The 18,810-nt window shown below is 40.0% G+C and overlaps 1 protein-coding gene across 3 annotated transcripts in view; it reads right to left on the bottom strand.

The window, feature by feature from the left end:
* Positions 1 to 208: 208 nt before the first annotated feature.
* KIZ (kizuna centrosomal protein) overlaps positions 209 to 18,810 on the bottom strand; it is a 226,783-nt gene continuing 208,181 nt past the window's right edge. For all 3 annotated transcript variants that reach the window (XM_036244184.1, XM_036244185.1, XM_036244186.1), the window contains 3 exons: positions 17,662 to 17,758; positions 2,833 to 2,876; positions 209 to 314 (listed from right to left, as the gene is read on the bottom strand). In XM_036244184.1, the coding sequence (XP_036100077.1) occupies positions 211 to 314; positions 2,833 to 2,876; positions 17,662 to 17,758 (245 nt within the window). In that variant the 3' untranslated portion in view covers positions 209 to 210. The remainder of the gene's footprint in view (positions 315 to 2,832; positions 2,877 to 17,661; positions 17,759 to 18,810) is intronic.

The following is an 18,810-nucleotide window of genomic DNA, read 5'->3' as shown; positions in this document are numbered from 1 at the left end:
GCATTCACCACGTTGCTTTTTGATGACAGTGAAAAATGAATATGCTAGTTCATAATTCTGTCATAAAATTTCTGTGGAATAGCAATGTAATCCCAACTTTTCATATTAAACAATTAGAAAACTTAAAAATAATGTTTATTTTGGAACTCACATATGAAGACAGGGTTTCAATTTGTTTAAATACTTTATTTTAACAGCTGTTATAGTTTATTAGTCATAAAAATCATCAAAATCATCCATGGATGTGTTATAGTTTCTAGGACGTAAAGCAGCTTCAATTTCTGAGTTACTGTCATCAGACTCACTCCTGAAGCCTGGAAGAAAAAACCAGACAGCTATTTAACATCTCTATACTCTGATTAGCTCAGTTTAATCAGCTGGACTGGTTAATTGGCGCACTGGTGTGCAAAAGGCCTACTAGGGACACCATGTAATTAACACAGAAGTAGGCTTACCTGAGTGTTTTATCAGGTCTGAATGCCACCTCACTCAGCTGCCCCACCACCTTGATCTCCCTCTATTCTTCATAAGAGCAGAGAGGAGAAGGGGAGACATGGTTTATACTGACACAAAGTTTATTTAGGAGGTAATCCTGGGAATGATGGGGGCTGGGAGGACTTGGAGAGTGATACAGAAAAGAGAGGAAGCCACAGAGGACATTAAATGGGAAGGGCTGGCAGTGGTGAAACCCGGGGCTCAGTCCTGCAGGGGGCCCTCTGAGAGGTTGCAGAACTCTCCTCAAATTGTCCCAAAGAAGAATAAGTGAGGTTATTTATCCACCAACTCCCATGTCTCATTGGTTGAGGGTTGTTCTCAACCAAGGTATAAACTCCCTGGCACTTTGGTTTTCCCTATGAGAAAGGAGCTTTCTCACAGGAGCTTTATCTACTCCTGTGGCCAGATAAAGCTCTCAGGTCTACACAGCTGCCTGATGTAGAAGGCCAAGGGCATGTCAGTGAAGTGTTGAAGTCACATCCAAAGTGATCAGACAGGGTGTGCTGGGGCATATTGTCTGCTACAATGATAAGCTCTATGACCAATATCTAAATGGCACAACCTGTCAGTTCTGTGATGACTTCTTATATATGACTCCATTTAATCCTTCCACTAACCTGGTAAGGTAAGTATTAATATCTGTTTTACTGATAAAATTGAGGCTGAAAAAGCTTAAGTAACTGATCAAATCAGCTTTAGTGGGTCACTAAGCCAGGAGTCCCACCTAGGTTATATCTCAAACCCATACTCTCAATTATAACCCACTGGAAATTGGTTTAAGGAAACAGGAGTAGAGAGAGCCCAAGCTTATCAGGGAATATGCCACAGTGTTAGTCTAAAAGGAGTGTTAGACTTTTCTTGTAAGCTGCATGTTGGAGGATCAATATGAGCTCGCTGGGCTTAGGAAAAGAAAAAGGAACATTATAGAGAGGGAGTAACATGAGCAAAGGCACAGAGTACAGGTGTGGTATATCTGGAAAAACCTAGTTGTGACTAGCCACAAAGAGAACAAGACTCTGGGAAGACTGGGCTGGAGAGTAGGTATAGGGCCAGATCACAAAGGGTGAAAGTTATAGACTTTATCCTGCAGGTACTAGGAAGGCACTGATAATTCTTTTTTTATTTTTTTCTGTATTGATTTTAGAGAGAGAGAGGAAGAGAAACAGAGAGAGAGACAGAAACATTGATGAGAGATAACATCAATTGGCCACCTTCTGCACACCCCTACTGGGAATTTGGCCCACAACCTGGGCATGTGCCCTGACCAGGAATCGACCGGTGATCTCTTGGTGCATGGGTTGACACTCAGCCACAGAGCCACACCAGCCAAGCTGCACTGACAATTTTTAATCAAGAAGGTAAGAAGGTAGATGCTGGTGGGTAGGTGTAGGAAAGTCATGAGTTGAGAAGGGGTTGGGTGTGAAGAAACTAGTTTCAGTCTCCTGTAAGAGCTCTATCATGTCTTGAGCACTGGATACTTGCAGGGCATTAGCAGTGAGGATGGGAAAAGAGGCAAGAAACATTTCATAGGTAGAATATACTGGTGTTGGTAATCAATTATATGTGGAGGTCAGGATCTCCTGAATATTCATACTTGCAAATTAAAATGCTATGCTTCTGACCTATGGCACCCATGTGTTCTCAGGTAACAGCCCTGTCACTGAAGTCCTCCAATCCCCTCAGAGACAACATCACCCCAGGGAGAGCTGCAAGTCCTGCCCTTGTGATCACAGGCATACTTCACAGCCTATACACAAGAAAACAAATACAGCCCGGGCCGGTTTGGCTCAGTGGTTAGTGTCAACCTGCAGTCCAGAGAGACCTGGATTCGGTTCCCGCTAAGGGCGCGTACCTCCGGTTGCAGTTTGTCCCCGGCCCTGGTTGGTCGTGAGGGTGGCAGCCACTTGATGTGTCCGTTTCACGTTGATGTCTCTCTCTCTCTCTCTCTCTCTCTCCTTCCCACTCTATCTGAACAAAAAATGGAAAAATGTCCTCAGGTGAGGATAAAAAATAAAAAAAAACCCAAATACATGTCACAAACAACTCTTTTTTTTTTTTGCATTTATCTTCAGATAGAGCGGGAGGGAGAAAGGAAGGAAGAGAGAGAGAGAAACATCAATGTGAGAGAGACACATTGAGTGGCTGACACCCACACAACCCAACCAGGGCCAGAGACAAATTGCAACCGAGGTACATGTCCTTAGCGGGAACTGAACCCAGGACTCTCTGGTCTGCGGGCCGACACTCTAACTGCTGAGCCAAACCGGCCAGGGCTCACAAACAATTCTTTTGGTCAAAACACAAAATGAAAATCTGGTCTCCAGTTATTTCTCTTACCTTTAGACTTTAAGTTGGTAGTTAGTTTCTTTTTGTTTTCATGGCTGTAAAATAAAGAAATACTGTGAGTTCTAAAAAAATGATAACCAAATATTTTTACAATGAGCACCTTAAGGAAGAAGCACATGTTATTTACTGAAAGGCCAGCAATTTTACATTTACTCCCTAACTTTTAAAAGCAAAAAGAAAATGTCAGGAGTGCTGTGGCCAGAGGTGTTTGCTGATGCATTGGTGGGAGGGTCCCTATTGTGACAACATCACTGCTGTCCCTGAGGGCTGGCTCTGCAACAGCTGAGTCAGACTCCACTTGGCCCTGTGTGTGCCATGGGGCACTGCACACTGTGCTGTTTCTGGAGAATGAATGCACAGCAGTGAGGCAGAGGCCCATTTCCCCTCAACAGTCTCTGGAAAACACTAATGTGTAAAGCTTTAGCACCTGTAGACAAATGAAAAGATAAATATCTGAAGTAGGGAGTTCAGGATGGCTGCCTCCAAAGTGTAAATATCTGTGCAAGACCAAACTCAGGATCCTCCCAGCGTGGTCCCCTCCCCCACCAAACCAGGCTCCTCCTCCTGTCTCAGCCAATGGCATTCTACCCCTCTAGTCCCTCCCAAAGTTCTCACTTCTTTTCCTATGCATTACTACCCTCTGGTCAACAAAACCAGCATCTCTTGCCTGTATCTTTTTTGTCTTTTTGAATCCTCACCTGAGGATATATTTTTTACTGATTCTAGAGAGAGAAGGGAGAGAAAAAGAGAGAGAGAGAGACATCAATTGGTTGCCTCCCATACAGTCCCTGACTGGGGCTTGAACCCGCAACCTAGGTTTGTGCCCTGACCAGGAATCAAACTCCAAAGCTTTTCAGTGTATGGGATGATACTCAACCAACTGAGCCACCTGACCTGGCTAGGCCTTTTATCTAACCTTTGTAACAGCCCTCTGGTGACACCACATCCATCTTTTCCACTTAGGAGCAAGAGTGAGCTTTTTGAAACACAAATCTGATCACTCCTCTTCCTTCCTTAAAACAATTCAATACATTTCCTTTGTGTTTAGCATAAGAACTAAATCCTGAACAGCACATCTAAGGTTGATGTCCCAGACTTCATCTGGCCCTTTGCTGGAGCCTTCCCATCCCCTACCCTCCAACCCCCACCTTCCAACCTCAGCACTCATCAAAGCTGCTGTTTCACACCCATTTGTGTAACTAACTGATAGGTGATAGCTCCCATTTATACTGTGAGCTCCATGATGGCAGGAACCACATCTGTTTCAGGTCAGCTGGGTAACCGTTTAGTAGGTGCTCAGTGAGTATGTGTGGAATGAACAGATGAACCTCACTCAGCTTGGGGAGCCATTTAAAGGCATTCGATCATGCCCTGCTGGTTTGGCTCAGCGGTTAGAGCATCGCCCACTGACCAGAGAGTACTGGGTTCAGTTTCCGCTAAGGGCACATAACTTGGTTACGGTTTGTCCCTGGCCCCAGTTGGGGTCGTGTGGGTGGCAACCACTTGATGTGTCTCTCTCACATCGATGTTTCTCTCTCTCTCCCATCGATGTTTCTCTCTCCCTCCCGCTGTATCTGAAGATAAATGCAAAAATGTCCTCGCTTGAGGATTTAAAAAATAAATAAAAAAATAAAGGCACTCAATCATTATTTGATGATACGTTATTTCATTTGCATATCTGTATTTATTATGTCAGTTCAGAATCACTTTTTCTTATAAGACACATGTTTCCTAACTAAATGCATGTAGTTTATCCATTGAGAAAGGTGGGAAGACGCTTTCAGGTGTTTCCTACTCCATCCTCATACCTATGGGGTAATGGTTTTTCTCTTTGGCAAACCATTTCTCTAAGTCAACGAGACACTGCAATTCAAGGCTGTTTTTTTTTAAAATTAATTAATTAACTAATTTATGTTACAGATGTTTCTCCTTTCTCCCTTCCCCGCCCTGTCCCCAGGTTTGTTGTCCATATCCATTGGTTATGCATACATGCATATAAGTTCTGTGGTTTATCTCTACTCCCCACACCTTCTTCTGAGAACTGTCAATCTGTACACTACTTCCATGTCTCTAGGACTACCCTGTTATTCAGACTGTTATGTTCATTATATTCCACAAATAGGTGAGATCATATGATACTTGTCTTTCTCTGCTTGGCTTGTTTCGCTTAGAATAATACTTTCCAGGTCCCTCCATGTCGTCTCAAAGGATAAGAGATCTATCTTTCTTATAGCTGCATAGTACTCCATTGTGTACATGTATCACAGATTTTTTCTACATTCGTCTGCTGATGGACATTTGGGCTGTTTCCAGATCTTAACTATTGTAAATAGTGCTGCTACAAACATGGGGGTACATATATTCTTTCTGATTGGTGTTTCAGGCTTCTTAGGGTATAGTCTTGGAAGTGGGATCACTGGGTCAAATGGACGTTCAATTTTTAATTTTCTGAGGTAACACCATAGTGTTTTCCATAGTGGCTGCACCAGTCTGCATTCCCACCATCAGTGTACTAGAGTCCCCTTTTCTCCACACCCTCGCCGACACTTGTTTGATGATTTGTTGATGGCGGCCATTCTGACAGGAGTGAGGTGATACCTCATTGTTGTTTTAATTTGCATCTCTCTGATGATTAGTGATGTTGAGCATTTCTTCATATGTCTCTTAGCCATTTGTATGCCGTTTGGAGAGGTGTCTATTTAGTTCCTCTGTCCATTGTTTAATTGGGTTCTTTGTCTTCCTTTTGTTGAGCTGTATGATCACTCTATAGATATTGGAAATTAACCCCTTATCTGATGTATCATTGGCAATTATGCTCTTCCATAGAGTGGGCTGCCTTTCCATTTTGGAGGTTGTTTCTTATGCTGTACAGAAGCTTTTGAGTTTGATGTAGTCACATGTGTTCATTTTCTCCTTTGTTTCTGGGGCCTTAGGTGATGTATGGGTAAAAATTCTGCTGAGTATGATGTCCGAAATTTTGTTGCCTACATTTTCTTCCAGGATTTTAATGGACTCATGAGTCACATTTAAGTCTTTTAACCATTTTGAATTTATTCTTGTGTATGGTGTAAGTTGATGGTCTAGTTTCATTTTTTTGCATAGAGCTGCCCAATTTTCCCAACACCATTTATTAAAGAGGCTGTTTTTACTCCACTGTATGCTCTTGCCCCCTTTGTCAAATATTAATTGAGCATATAGTCTTTGGTCTATTTCTGGGTTTTCTATTCTGTTCCACTGATCTATCTGCCTGTTCTTGTGCTAGTACCAGGCTGTTTTAATGACCTATTTCTGGTAATGTGATCCCTCCAACTTTGTTCTTCTTTTTCAAGATTGCTGTGGTGACTTAGGGTCTCTTTTGGATCCATATAAACTTTTGAAGTATATGATATAGTTCAGTGAAGTATGTCTTTGGTATTTTGATGAGGCTTGCATTTAATCTATAGATTGCTTTGGGTGGTATAGATATTTTAATGATGTTAACTCATCCAATCAATGAACAAGGTATGTGCTTCCACTTTTTTTGTATCTTCCTCTATTCTTTTTTCAATGTCCTGTAGTTTTCTGCAAATAGGTACTTTATTTCTTTGGTTAAATTTATTCCTAGGTATCTTAATTTTTTTTTTTTTTTGCTGTGATGGTAAATGGGATTTTTTTTTTAGTTTCTCTTTCTGTGAGTTCATCATTGGTGTATAAGAATGCCGCCGATTACTTGACGTTAATTTTGTATCCTGCTACTTTTCCAAATTCATTTATTAAGTCTAGTAAATTTTAATGGAGTCTTTGGGGTTTTCTACGTATAGTGTCATGTCATCTGCAAATAATGACAGTTTCACTTCCTCATTTCCAATTTGGATCCCTTTTATTTTTTATTGCTGTAACTAAGACTTCCAGTACTATGTTAGATAAGAGTGGCGAAAGTGGGCATCCTTGTCTTGTTCCTGTTCTTAATGGAAATTATTTCAGTTTTTGCCCATGGAGGATGATGTTGGCTGTAGGTCTTTTATATATGGCCTTTATTATGTTGAGATATGATCCCTCTATTGCCACATTACTGAGCCTTTTTATCAGAAAAGGGTGCTGAATTTTATCGAATGCTTTTTCAGCAGCTATTGATATGATTATGATTTTTGTCTTTCATTTTGTTAATGTGGTGTATCACATATATTGATTTGCGAATATTGTACCAGCCTTGCTTCCTTGGGATGAATCCCACTTGGTCATGGTTAGTAATTTTTTTTGCTGTATTACTGGATTCGATTTGCTAGTATTTTGTTCAGGATTTTGGCATCTATGTGCATCAGGGATATTGGCCTGTAGTTTTCTTTCTTTGCAGTGTCTTTTTCTGGTTTTGGAATTAGAATTATGCTGGCCTCATAAAAGGAGTTTGGAAGTCTTCCTTCCTTTTGGAATCTTTGAAATAGTTTGAATGTTCGGTAAAACTCCCCCGTGAAGCCATCTGGGCCTGGGCTTTTGTTTGCTGGGAGAGTCTTGATTACATCTTCAATTTCTTTTATTGTTATTGGCGTGTTCAAGTTTTTTATCTCTTCCCAGTTCAGTTTTGGGACACTATGTGTTTCTAGAAATCGGTCCATTTTGCTTAGATTGTTGAATCTGTTGCCGTATAACTGTTCATAATATTTATTAACAATCCTTCGTATTTCTGTGGTGTCAGTTATTATTTCTCCTCTTTTATATCTGATTTTGTGCATTTGGGTTCTCTCTCTTTGTTTCTCGGTGAGTCTAGCTATGGGTCCATCAATCTTGTTTATCTTTTCAAAGAACCAGCTCTTTGTTTCATTGATCCTTTGAATTTTTTTGGTCTCCATGTCATTTATTTCTGCTCTGATATTTAATACTTCATTCCTTCTACTTGCTTTGGGATTTTCTTTTTGTTTGCCTTCTAGTTCTTTAAGTTGTGAGGTTAGATAGTGTATTAGGAAATTTTCTTGTTTCTTGAGGTAGGCCTGTAGTGCTATGAACTTCCCTCTCAGAACTGCTTTCACTGCATCCCACAGATTTAGTGTTGTTGTGTGTTCATTTTCATTGGTTTCCAGGAAGGTTTTAATTTCTTCCTTGATCTCCATGGTAACCCATTTATTGTTTAATAACATGCTATTTAGCCTCCACATTTTCAAATGTCTTTGAGTGTTCTTGTTGCAATTAATTTTTAGTCTCATGCCATTGTGATCTGAAAAGAGCTTTTGCCAAAGAGAAAAGAGCTTTTTTTTTTATTTTTATTTTTTACAATTTTAATCTTCTTGAACTTGTAGAGACTTAGTTTGTGCCCTAACATGTGGTTTATCTTTGATAATATCCCATGTGCACTTGAGAAGAATGTAAATTCTCCAGTTTTGGGGTATAATTAATTCTCTTTAGATATCTTTTAAATCCATTTGAATAGCGCTTCATTTAGAGTCTGTGTTTCCTTGTTAATTTTTTGTATAGGTGATCTCTATCCACTGATGTCAGTGGGGTGTTGAGGTTCCCTACTATGATTGTATTGCTGTCGATTTCTCCTTTGAAGTCTTCCAGCAGATTTTTTAACATATGTTGGTGCTCCTATACTGGGTGCATATATGGTTACCAAGGTTATATCTTCCTGTTGGATAGATCCTTTCAATATTCTGTAGTGGCCTTTTTTGTCTCTAATTATTGTCTTCATTCTGAAATCTACTTTATCAGATATCAGTATTGCTACCCCAGCTTTTTTTTCCTTTCCATTTGCTTGAAAGATTTTTTATCCATCACTTCACTTTCAACCTATGTGAGTCTTTTGCTGTGAGGTGGGTCTCTTGTAAACAACATAGATGTGAGTCATGTTTTCTTATCCAGTCAGCTACCGTGTGTCTTTCTATCGGAGCATTCAAACCATTCACATTTAAGGTGACAATTGATATGTACTTATTTATTGCCATTTTTGTTTAGTGTGGTTCTGTTTTTCTTGCTATTTTTTCTACTAATTACAGCAGCCATTTTAGCATATCTTGCTTGCAGTGTTGGTCTGGTGTTAATATATTCCCTTAGCCTTTTTTTTTTTTTTTTTTTTTTTGTCTGAAAAGCTTTTTATTTGTCCTTCTATTTTGAATGATAGCCTTGCTGGATAGAGTAGTCTTGGATTCAGATCCTTGTTTTTTATGCCATTCCCTTCTGGCCTGTAGTGTTTCTTGTGAGAAGTCAGCTGAGAGCCTTATGGGATTTCCTTTGTAGGTAACCTGTTGCTTATCTCTTGCTGCCTTTAGAATTCTCTCTTTTTCTTTAATTTTGGCATTTTAATTATTATGTTTCTTGGTGTGAGCCTGTTTGGGTTCTCCTTACTTGGGGCTCTCTGTGCTTCTTGAACTTGAATGCCTTCTTCCTTCACCATGTTAGAGAAGTTTTCTGTCACTCTTTCTTCAAACATATTTTCTAACCCTTACAGAATTTCTTCCTCTTCGGGGACTCCTATTATGTGAATGTTAGTTATTACGTTTCCAGTTGTCCCACAGTTCTCTTAAGCTATATTCCCGTTTTTTAATTGTTTTTTTCCTTTTTGTTTTCTGATTGGTTGATTTTTTCTACCCTATCTTCTAATTCACTGATTCGGTCCTCAGCTTCCTCCACTCTGCTGGTTAGTCTTTTCAATGTGGTCTTTATTTCTGCTATGTCATTCTTCATTTCCACTTGGTTGGTTTTCAATGTTTCTATATCTTTACTCATGATGTTGATGTCCTTACTCATGCTGTTGAGCTTCCTTAAGATTATGGCTCTGAACTGTACCTCTCATAATTTGCTTAACTGCATTTCATTTATCTCATCTTTGATAGAGTTCTTCTTTTCTTTCATTTGGAATTTGTTTCTTCGTTTCACCATTTTGTTATCTGAGTGGGTTTTGGAGCCTGCCGAATTTTCCCTGTGGGTGTTGGTGTTTTGCTCTTTGTGGCTTCCTCTGCTGGGTTTGGATGAGCGTGGGAGGGCCCACATTAAACACCACTGTCAAGTCATCCTTTCCTGGGTAGATTGGCAAGCCAGAGCCCCAGGTGAGTGGCTGTAGCCAATACAGTGCTCTGTTTGGCCCTCTGTACTGTGGAGGAAGCTGAGTATTTTATCCCCAAGGGCAATGCTCATAGCTAAGACCACTGATGTCCGTGGGCTCTCAGCCCACCACCCTCTCGTGCTTCTGCATATCCTACCAGTTTCCCTGGTTATATGGTCCTGTCCCGCTGCTTTTCTGTTGCTTTATTCTGACAATTTTTCTTTATTTTAGTTGTAATTCTCGTTTGGTCCTGGGAGATCGTCTGTGTAGCTTCCATTCACTCCGCTGTCATTTTTGTATTCACAAGGCTGGTTTGTACTGTACACAATTCTCAGGGGCAATATTTCTTTCTCTGAATTACAACTAAGATGTAAAGCTAAGTCCAAAGGGAATGGTGTGAGAACCTTCCTTGGAGTGCTGTTCAGAGCCACCTTATTTAGCTACTATCATTAATGAGAGAGAAAAATGAAAACAAATTCACTTCAAAAGCATAAGAAATGCAAGAGTTAAAGTCATACACCATGGGATATGGTCACCATACTCCATCAGATGTGTTTGGAATCTCCCTAATCTTCCTTGGAAGCATGAAAATAACATTTATATCTTGTAAGGCAGAGGTTGGAAAAGGGTTGTGAAGAGTTCAGGTGGTATGGGCTACAGGTCTCTGTTACGTCTATGCAGCTCTGGTTGCCACACAAAAACAGCCATGGACAATATGTAAATGAGTGGACATGGCTATATGACAATGAAGCTTCATTTAGATACATTGAAATTTGAATTCCAAATAACTGTCAGGTGTCATGCAACATTATTTCCTTTGTATTTCCCCCAACCATTTACAAATGTAAAAACCACCCTGGCCAGTGTGGCTTAGGTGGTTAGGCATCATCCCATGCACCAAAAGGTCACTGGTTCAATTCCCAGTCAGGGCACATAACCAGGTTGTGGGTTTGATCTCCATTTGGGGTTGCATGTGGGAGGCAACTGATCGATGTTTCTCTCTCTCTCCCCCTCTCCCTTCCTCTCTTTCTCTAATCAATACAAATACATTAAAACAATTTTTTAAATGTAAAAATCATTCTAAACCTGCAGGCTACCCAGAACCAGGCAGTGGCTGGGACTTGGCCCCAGGGCCTCAGTTTGCTGAGCCTTTCATAAAGCAGGGCCGACATGCCACCCTGGCAGCAAACCAGAGGGCCTGCTTTCCCTGCATTGTCTCTTATGAGTAACTCTTGGAATCCAAGATAGCAGAGTTGGTAATTTTTTTCCCTAGAAGTTTACAGTTAGACTGGAGGTCCTACTTCAAAATAAATCATTTTTAGGTAAGACACCACAGGAAAATTATTAAGTTAAAATGTGATCATGTTCCACCTGTCTCATTATAATGGGACAATGATTTCTGAAGAATTTCTCAGTAGGTTTGGTCACTTTTTTTCCCCTAGCTGTATAGTGATACCACATACCCATCCAGGGAGATGCTCAACTGTTAACATTTTATGACACTGACTTTAACACATATCTTTCCTCTCTCTATTCATCTTACTTTTTGATGCATTTTGGTAATTATTTATAAATTCCCCTGCTATTGATAAACCAAATGAGGACAACTCATGTTTGTTCTCATCCTTGCTAAACTTAAGAAGCTATAGTTGGCCAGGGTCTGAACAGATTAGGTTTTATTCTAAGCTCAGCACTGATACAAAGTAAACACCTATGTATGTAATCATGACACAGGGTACTAAAGAAAATAGTCAGAATTATGAGTGTGAACTGTTCATTTTATATGAACAAAAGGCTAATATCACTAGAAATAGGCAACATAAATACAAAACTAGATGGCAAGAACATCTGCAAATATTGTTTTGCCCTGTGGAGCCAGCAGTAGAGACAAAAATGAGACATGGAAAACCTATGTGTTTATAAGAAGCTCATTATTAAATTATAGCAGAGTTATATGCATAACCAATGGATACAGACAATAGTGTGGGGAAGGCAGGAGTTGGTGGGAGCAGGGAAAAGGGAGTCAATGGTGGAGAAAGGGGGGCATCCTTAATGCTTTCAACAACAAAGATTAAAAAAAAATTATAGCAGAGTATGAATGGTGGAGCCAGAGAGGTTGAGGAAGACACACAAAGGCAAGCTGGTGGTGGAGCAGAAGTAGATCACAATATTTTTCCCCAGCATATAAAATGCACAGGTTGCAAACTTCTATCTCCACAGGGCCTTGTGAGAAGCGGTGAACCAGCAGGGTAGCGAAACCTGGGTAGACTGGGCCCCTGTCCCAGTATGTGACTTCTTGTGGTAGTTGCTTTCAGAAGCTGGGACTGTCAGCTCTGAGGCAAGACAAACTCTACTCCCAATGCCCAACTCTGCCCATTGCATGGCCCTGGCAAATTTCCTACCTCTCTAAGCATGTTTTCTTGCTTGTAAAATGAAGTAGTAATGCCTTTGCCTTCATTGAAGTGTTCTGATAAGCTCAGATAATCCTGTTCAAGAGCCTTTATACAGCACGTTTTAGGGAGCAGCAAATCTGCACTGTCATGACATTTGGATGAACAAAGGTATGTGCTTGATTTAGTGTCATGGATTCTAAGTAGAGGTGATAAATACTCAGGCACAGGGGGCCAAGAAAGGGTAAGGCTTTGGGACAGACAGAGGAAACAGGCCCTCTGTGAAATGTCCTCCGTGAGAAACCTAATGGGTGGGACAGTCAGGGAAACGGGATGGTGAAGACAGGGAAACTGCCTCTACCAGGCCATCCACAAGCAGGTGGACAGAACATCTAGTTTGTAATCATTCGTTCGTTCATTCATTCATTCATTCATTCACTCACTTTCTCAGCAAATACCATATAGATGATACTATGCATCAGGCTCTGTGCTTGGGCTGCGGCAGCAAATAATAAGACACACTTGATCTCTGCCCTTGGGGCTCTCATGCTTCAGTGGAGGTAGACACCAAAATAATGACTGTGACAGGCCAAAAAAAGGTAGTGCAGGATGGGCTGAGAATTGATGGCTGCAGGGCTGGGGACATAACATTCCAAGCCCCCAATATGTGTCAAGTGCTCACAAGCCCTAGTCAAGTTCAGGGCCAGGAGCCAGATACCCTTTTATTAGCACACAGGATGGTAGTCAGGTAAGAACCCCAATAAGACACTCTGTAAGTGTGCTCACCCTGGCCCTGCTTCCTGAAAATTATGAATGCAGAATGTACCAGCAGAGAGGATATAATCAGAGTTGACAGCCAGAGTCACTCTTTGAAAATGTGTGCACATGCCTCTCCCTCTCCTGCACATTCATGCAAATAACTTTATGGAGAATGTGATTTTGCAGCTGGGGTACATGATGCCATACAGAGGTGAGGGCAACTGTGCAACTGACTTTTATAAAGAAATGGTGTTCGAGTGAATGGTGGAGTTATATATTGATGATCACTCACTCAGAAACTCCAGTGGTTATTGAGCACTGGTGATTGAGAAAAGCCCCCTAAACCTCAGTGACGAGCTCGCAGTGGGGGGAGGGTACCTCTGCCTTGTGCTACAGATGATAATAGAAATAGCCACTGGGCCAAAGCCTCTGCTTAGGAAACTTTCAAAAGTTTAAAAGTTAAGCCTTGATAATCTAGTAAGCATCAGCCAGATGAAAAAGTGGGGCAGCAGCATTCCAGCAGAAAAGCAGGAAAGGAAGCCAGCACATATGACACAGCGCGCAGTATGAGGAAATGACATGTGGCCATCCAGTGAGCACAGGGACCTGAGGGAGCTGGCTGGGAGAGTGCGGCAGAGTATAGGCCACTCAGTGCTTGGGGGATGTAGGCAATAGGAACTCCTGCCTGCCAGCAGCAAAGGTAAAAACAGGCTAGGGTATTGGATGTTCATTTTTGGGTTTTAGGGAGAAGGAATTTGGAAAACAGCAGACCTGGGCGATGTCCTAAGGTTAGCAACACACTGACAACCTCATGGTTGATATCATTTTTTTTTTTTTTTTAAAGAAAAAGATATCCACAGCCTATTAACAAACTACCCAAGTTATTGTGACTTCGAGGTCATGTCAGTTGAGTTTGGCAATGAGAGGCTGAGTGTCCTGCCAAGAACATGGTCTATGGTGTTGGGGACAATGAGGAAAGGCTCCATCAGGAAATGTCCTTTCAGTTCTAGGGTCTTTATATAAGCCTGAAAATAACTAAGAGAATTTGTAGTCTCTAGATGCTGAATTCTATAATTTTTAGTGTTTTTTAACTGCTAGTTAAAAATTATTAAAATGTCTCACATAGCATCTTCAGCTAAAATTTTCCTCAAAATAGACATGTTTCTGAAAAGTAAAAGGCGAAAAATAGTCCAGAAAGAAAAAAATAAAATCCCAATGACTATTTCTACAAATCTCTGTAAATACTAATTTTAAGTTTTAGAGGCAGCCCAGTCTGAGACTGACTAATTCAACAAAGTCTGAGCGCCCCCTGATGGTTAACCGGGAACCCTGCAGCAGATGCCATTTTTTTAGCTGCCTGGGGTCAACCTGTTAATTAATTCCTTTCCTTCAGCTAAATCAAACCACTCTTTTTTTGTGCTCTGTGTAGAATAAAGAAAAGTATATTAGTTTATGATGAAAAGCATGTGAATTATTTAAGAAGCTGCTTATTCAGTAAAATTTAAAGAGAATGAAGATTTGCTATGCCAGATAACGGAGATGGGGGCTTTAACATGAGAACCTATAGGATATCCAGGAAAACCTGATTTTAATTTCTTTGTCACCCCAGTGACCAGGCAAGAAGAGAGATACCACAACCACCCCCCATCCCCAGAGAATCAGCTGCAGCCTTGCGCCCTCCATTGGCCACTCCTGTGGCTGCAGGGCTGGCAAAGAATGCCACCCAAGAAGGCCCTGCCAAGATGCCTGTGATGACTGGGTGACCTCTGCTACCTTTCCCCCAGGCAATTATGTTGTAAGCACACATCTTTTTCTTTTGGTAAAATGTTATCTCGATCCAACTAGTAAGCTGAAGTTACACGACAGGCTGTTAAAATATACTCTCCACTGAATAAATAGATCTGGGAGAGTGAAAGCCGCTTCCTGGGGAAGGTAAAGCAAGACAATGTTTGCAGAGGAGAGGAAGCTCTGGCATGCACCCCTGAACAAAAGGGAACAAGTGGTCTTTACTCAGAGAACAGCTTCCTATTAGGACTCACTCCTTCATACATTATGCCTTTCATTCCCACTCAACCACAAAATGATTTTGCTGAAGCAAATACAATAGTAGAAAAAGATTTACACTGAAAGAATCTTTAATAATAAACTGTTGCTGATCTGCCTGCTTGCTTGTGATTTATAATACAATAAACATCGGATTCTATTACGGCTCATGCACTGGAGCTGCAGCTCTGAAAAACAGAATATGAAAGCACCCGGACCCCACCACCTTCACAATGAAATGAGCATGTATAAATGTGCTAAGAGTATCTCTTTGCATCTTTTATAGCTTGTGTGTATTAATCTGTAACGCTTATTAAGAAAGTCATTGCTATGCAAAGCAGCACCCAATCCCTTTCTCTGGCTTTTCAACAGAATGCACTGTTTAGCCAATAGGACAGACCCTCTGGCCCTCATTCTGCATTCATCGCAGGCAACATTTGCACAATGTATCTCTCAAAGGCGGCTGAAAAGAAGGCCTTAATACTCATGTAAACAACTGCAAACCAATTACTTAATGAATCAGGCCCACACATAATGAGGTGCAGACAAAGAGCTATAAATGTATTTTTGTGCCCAAGCCGCTGCTTTAAAGTAAAATCCCTCAGCTGTAGTTTGGGCTTAACTAGCACATCATAATTATTGTCTCTAGGACATCAGAGGAAGCCATTTTTTTTTTTTTTAGGTCCAGCGGGGTCTGTTTTTTTTTTTTTTTTGAGGTTGCTCATCAGCTCACTGACAAAACAGAGCAAAGAAGAATTTTTAAAAGTGCTACAGCAGCACTGCACTGTTATGTTTATTCTCAAGTACTGGTTTCGAGACCACTTGTAAAAGCAATAAAGCACAAGGAGTGACTGTAGTAAGTGGAATCTTTAAATGTAAGCCTCTAAGAAATTTCAGTGATTTCAGGCACAAACAGCAAACCCAGAGCTCTCCAAAGTCCAGAGTGGCGTATTAACAACACTAAACCCAAGAACAAAACTAGAAAAATCCAAACCCACTACTTGGCACCCAGACCTTTTCCTCACTGGATTAGAACCAAGGCTTCTATGAAGACTTTTTTTCTTAAAGGGAGTAATATGATTACTTGTAATTTATTTAGGTAATTAATTTCATAGAAAGAACAGTAATAACAAAGGCCCCTGAGTTAAAAAAAGAAAAAAGAGAGACTGATTTTTATAATAAAATAAAGTGTAAGACATGAAATGATCAGGCTGAGAAAGTGTTTTACAGAATCCAACTGCTTTCTGAATGTATTTTAAAATTGCCTGAAATATATATATATATATGTAAAAAGAAAAGTTTAAGAAGAATTGGGTTTTTAATGCCTCTAAAATATAATAAAAACAAATATTTCTAAATATCTTTAAAAACTAACTGCATGTATTATTATGCCAAATGATAACGTTAAGCCCTAAAAACTATCTGTAGACTTTATTACCTTTTAAAATTCCTTTTAGAAGACCTAAAACTTGACTTTATAGTATAATCATAAAAATATAATACTTTAATACTCTTCCTGACCCATAATTTATCTCACACTTCCTTCAAAAATATGGATGAAAACCCAGATACTAAAGATACTAATTTCTGATAATTAAATGAGTAATCCCCTAAAACTGAACTTATCAGATTTCTAAAAGCAAAAATTCAATTTCAGAAACTCAATCTTGTTAATTTATTCCAGGTCCTAAAAAATACTGTAATGTTTTAAAAAATACAAATGAAATTAGAATTTTTTTAATTTTAAAAATACTATATTTCTGGATCAAATAATTTTATCTTAGAATACTAGATCCTAGACACTAGAAACGTAAAGTTCCTGTTTTAAAATTTCATTGGACTAGGCAGTTAATTCAAATGTAATGCAATCATCTAAAGAATTGTTAAAATGAGAAATGTTACTATAAAAGGAAACTTGTCCTGTTTTAAATAATATTTATCCCAAAGCAAAAGAGGTAGGTATTTTATCAGATGATTGCTTCTATTCTCATCTATAAATTCTTCCTAAATGACTCAGTACCACTGCATGATTAGCAGTGATGACAAATCCAGCACACAACTCACTATCATTGCTTAAAAAACTTACAAGTGCTACAGTTTAAAAAATGTGAAAAGAATAAATTTTGTTCTTTGTAGAAAATAAGCAAGAAAATATCAGAAGGAGAAAGTATAATCTAGCCCAAATACTTAATAAAAAAAGAGTAGTACAAAAACAAATACCCAACAATTGCTAGTGCATTTATCAGGCTGGCTCAGAGAGAAGAAAACAGGCCACTTTATTTCCTTTAAGATTCGATGTTTTCTCTGCCCTTTTCCATTGTGTGGTCTCTAAGCAGCCCTACTGCGAGCAGCTGTAGACGCTAATTTGTGGTTCACTGAGGTGTCAATTGAGTCTTAAACCAAGGAAACAACAGCTGCAAAATAATACTTGGCTCTGGTGCAAATATTTTTAAAGGTAGACTAAAGTTTCAACTGTTATTTTAGATAAACAAAAAACAAAACCGTAACCTTCCACCAAGTCACACAACAAAATAATATGTAGCTAAAGTTTGATTTATTGCTTAGTGACATTTCTCATCTTGTTGCCACTATTCAGAAAGGCTTTCACGACTTTACCTTGACAAAGGACTTCCTTCGCTAGATGAAAAACTATCTTCTGAAGTGATTTTGTTAGTTGTCTTTGTCTTCAATGTACCACTGCCAATGTTCAAACCTGTGACAAGCACAAACAGGAGAGAGAACATTAGCCTCCATGCAGCAACAGACGCAATGAAGAAAGAAAGGAACTCATAACTTTGGTAAAACAAATGTCAATAGAGGAAGATGCTGTTCAAGCCACAGAAAACAAGAGAGCTTCTGAGGCAAGAAATAACATGTTGGTAGAATACTGAAAGGAAGTGGAAGATTTTCCAGTGATACACAGAAGCCACAAAATGTAAAAAAGAAAATCATTAAAAGAACACCATTTTAAATGACCGTAAGCACATGGGTATGAACTATGGCATCAAGCTCTGGATAATTCACATTGTTATAACACATAGTCAACAAGATAATGGGTGCTGGGAACCAGGTGTCAGAAGTAACTGACACTCCTGAATGACTGTTGCCCACACCACCCATCTGTAAGTCCCTCTGCCAGTTCCTCTGTTTTTCCATCTTGCAGAGGAGACTGAATATCCACTGAAAACCATCAAGGCCACTCTTTAACCAGCCTGAAAAGGTTGATGGGTCAGATGCATAAACCACAATCCCTGGAGCTTGGGAAACCCCTTGATGCCCCCAACTTGCAAGGCAATTCCTGACCTGTGCCTCCTGGGAGTCCTCAGACTTGGATGTGACTGTTACAAATCTGATTCTTAACTGGCAGTTGCCCAAGATCACAGATAGAGAGTGCAAGGGCATCTCAGCAAAAAGCATTTGCTGAGTTTCTATCTGTAATCTGCTTGCCTGCATATAACCTCTACAGCAGGGCGATTCTCCTGATAATGTGTCCATGTTCAGCCTGAGCAGGGTCTGCATGTGCTTAACAGGACCTGGTCATTTCAGATACGAAAACAAAGGCACAGAGACAGGTCCAGAGACAAAAATCTAAGACACTGGATGCAGAAAGTAACTGAAACATGCACTACTTCTTCGATAGTTAGATTTGGGGGTAGCTCCTAAGTTCTGAGTGCATATCCCCACACTCCCTCAAACAATGCTGTGAAGTTTCACACAGGTACCCGGCTTCCATTCTCCTCTGCCCTCCCAGCCTACTTCCTGCTT

This window comes from Molossus molossus, unplaced genomic scaffold (genome assembly GCF_014108415.1).
Source record: "Molossus molossus isolate mMolMol1 unplaced genomic scaffold, mMolMol1.p scaffold_m16_p_6, whole genome shotgun sequence".
Taxonomy (NCBI): domain Eukaryota; kingdom Metazoa; phylum Chordata; class Mammalia; order Chiroptera; family Molossidae; genus Molossus; species Molossus molossus.
This window is presented reverse-complemented; position numbering and strand designations above follow the sequence as displayed.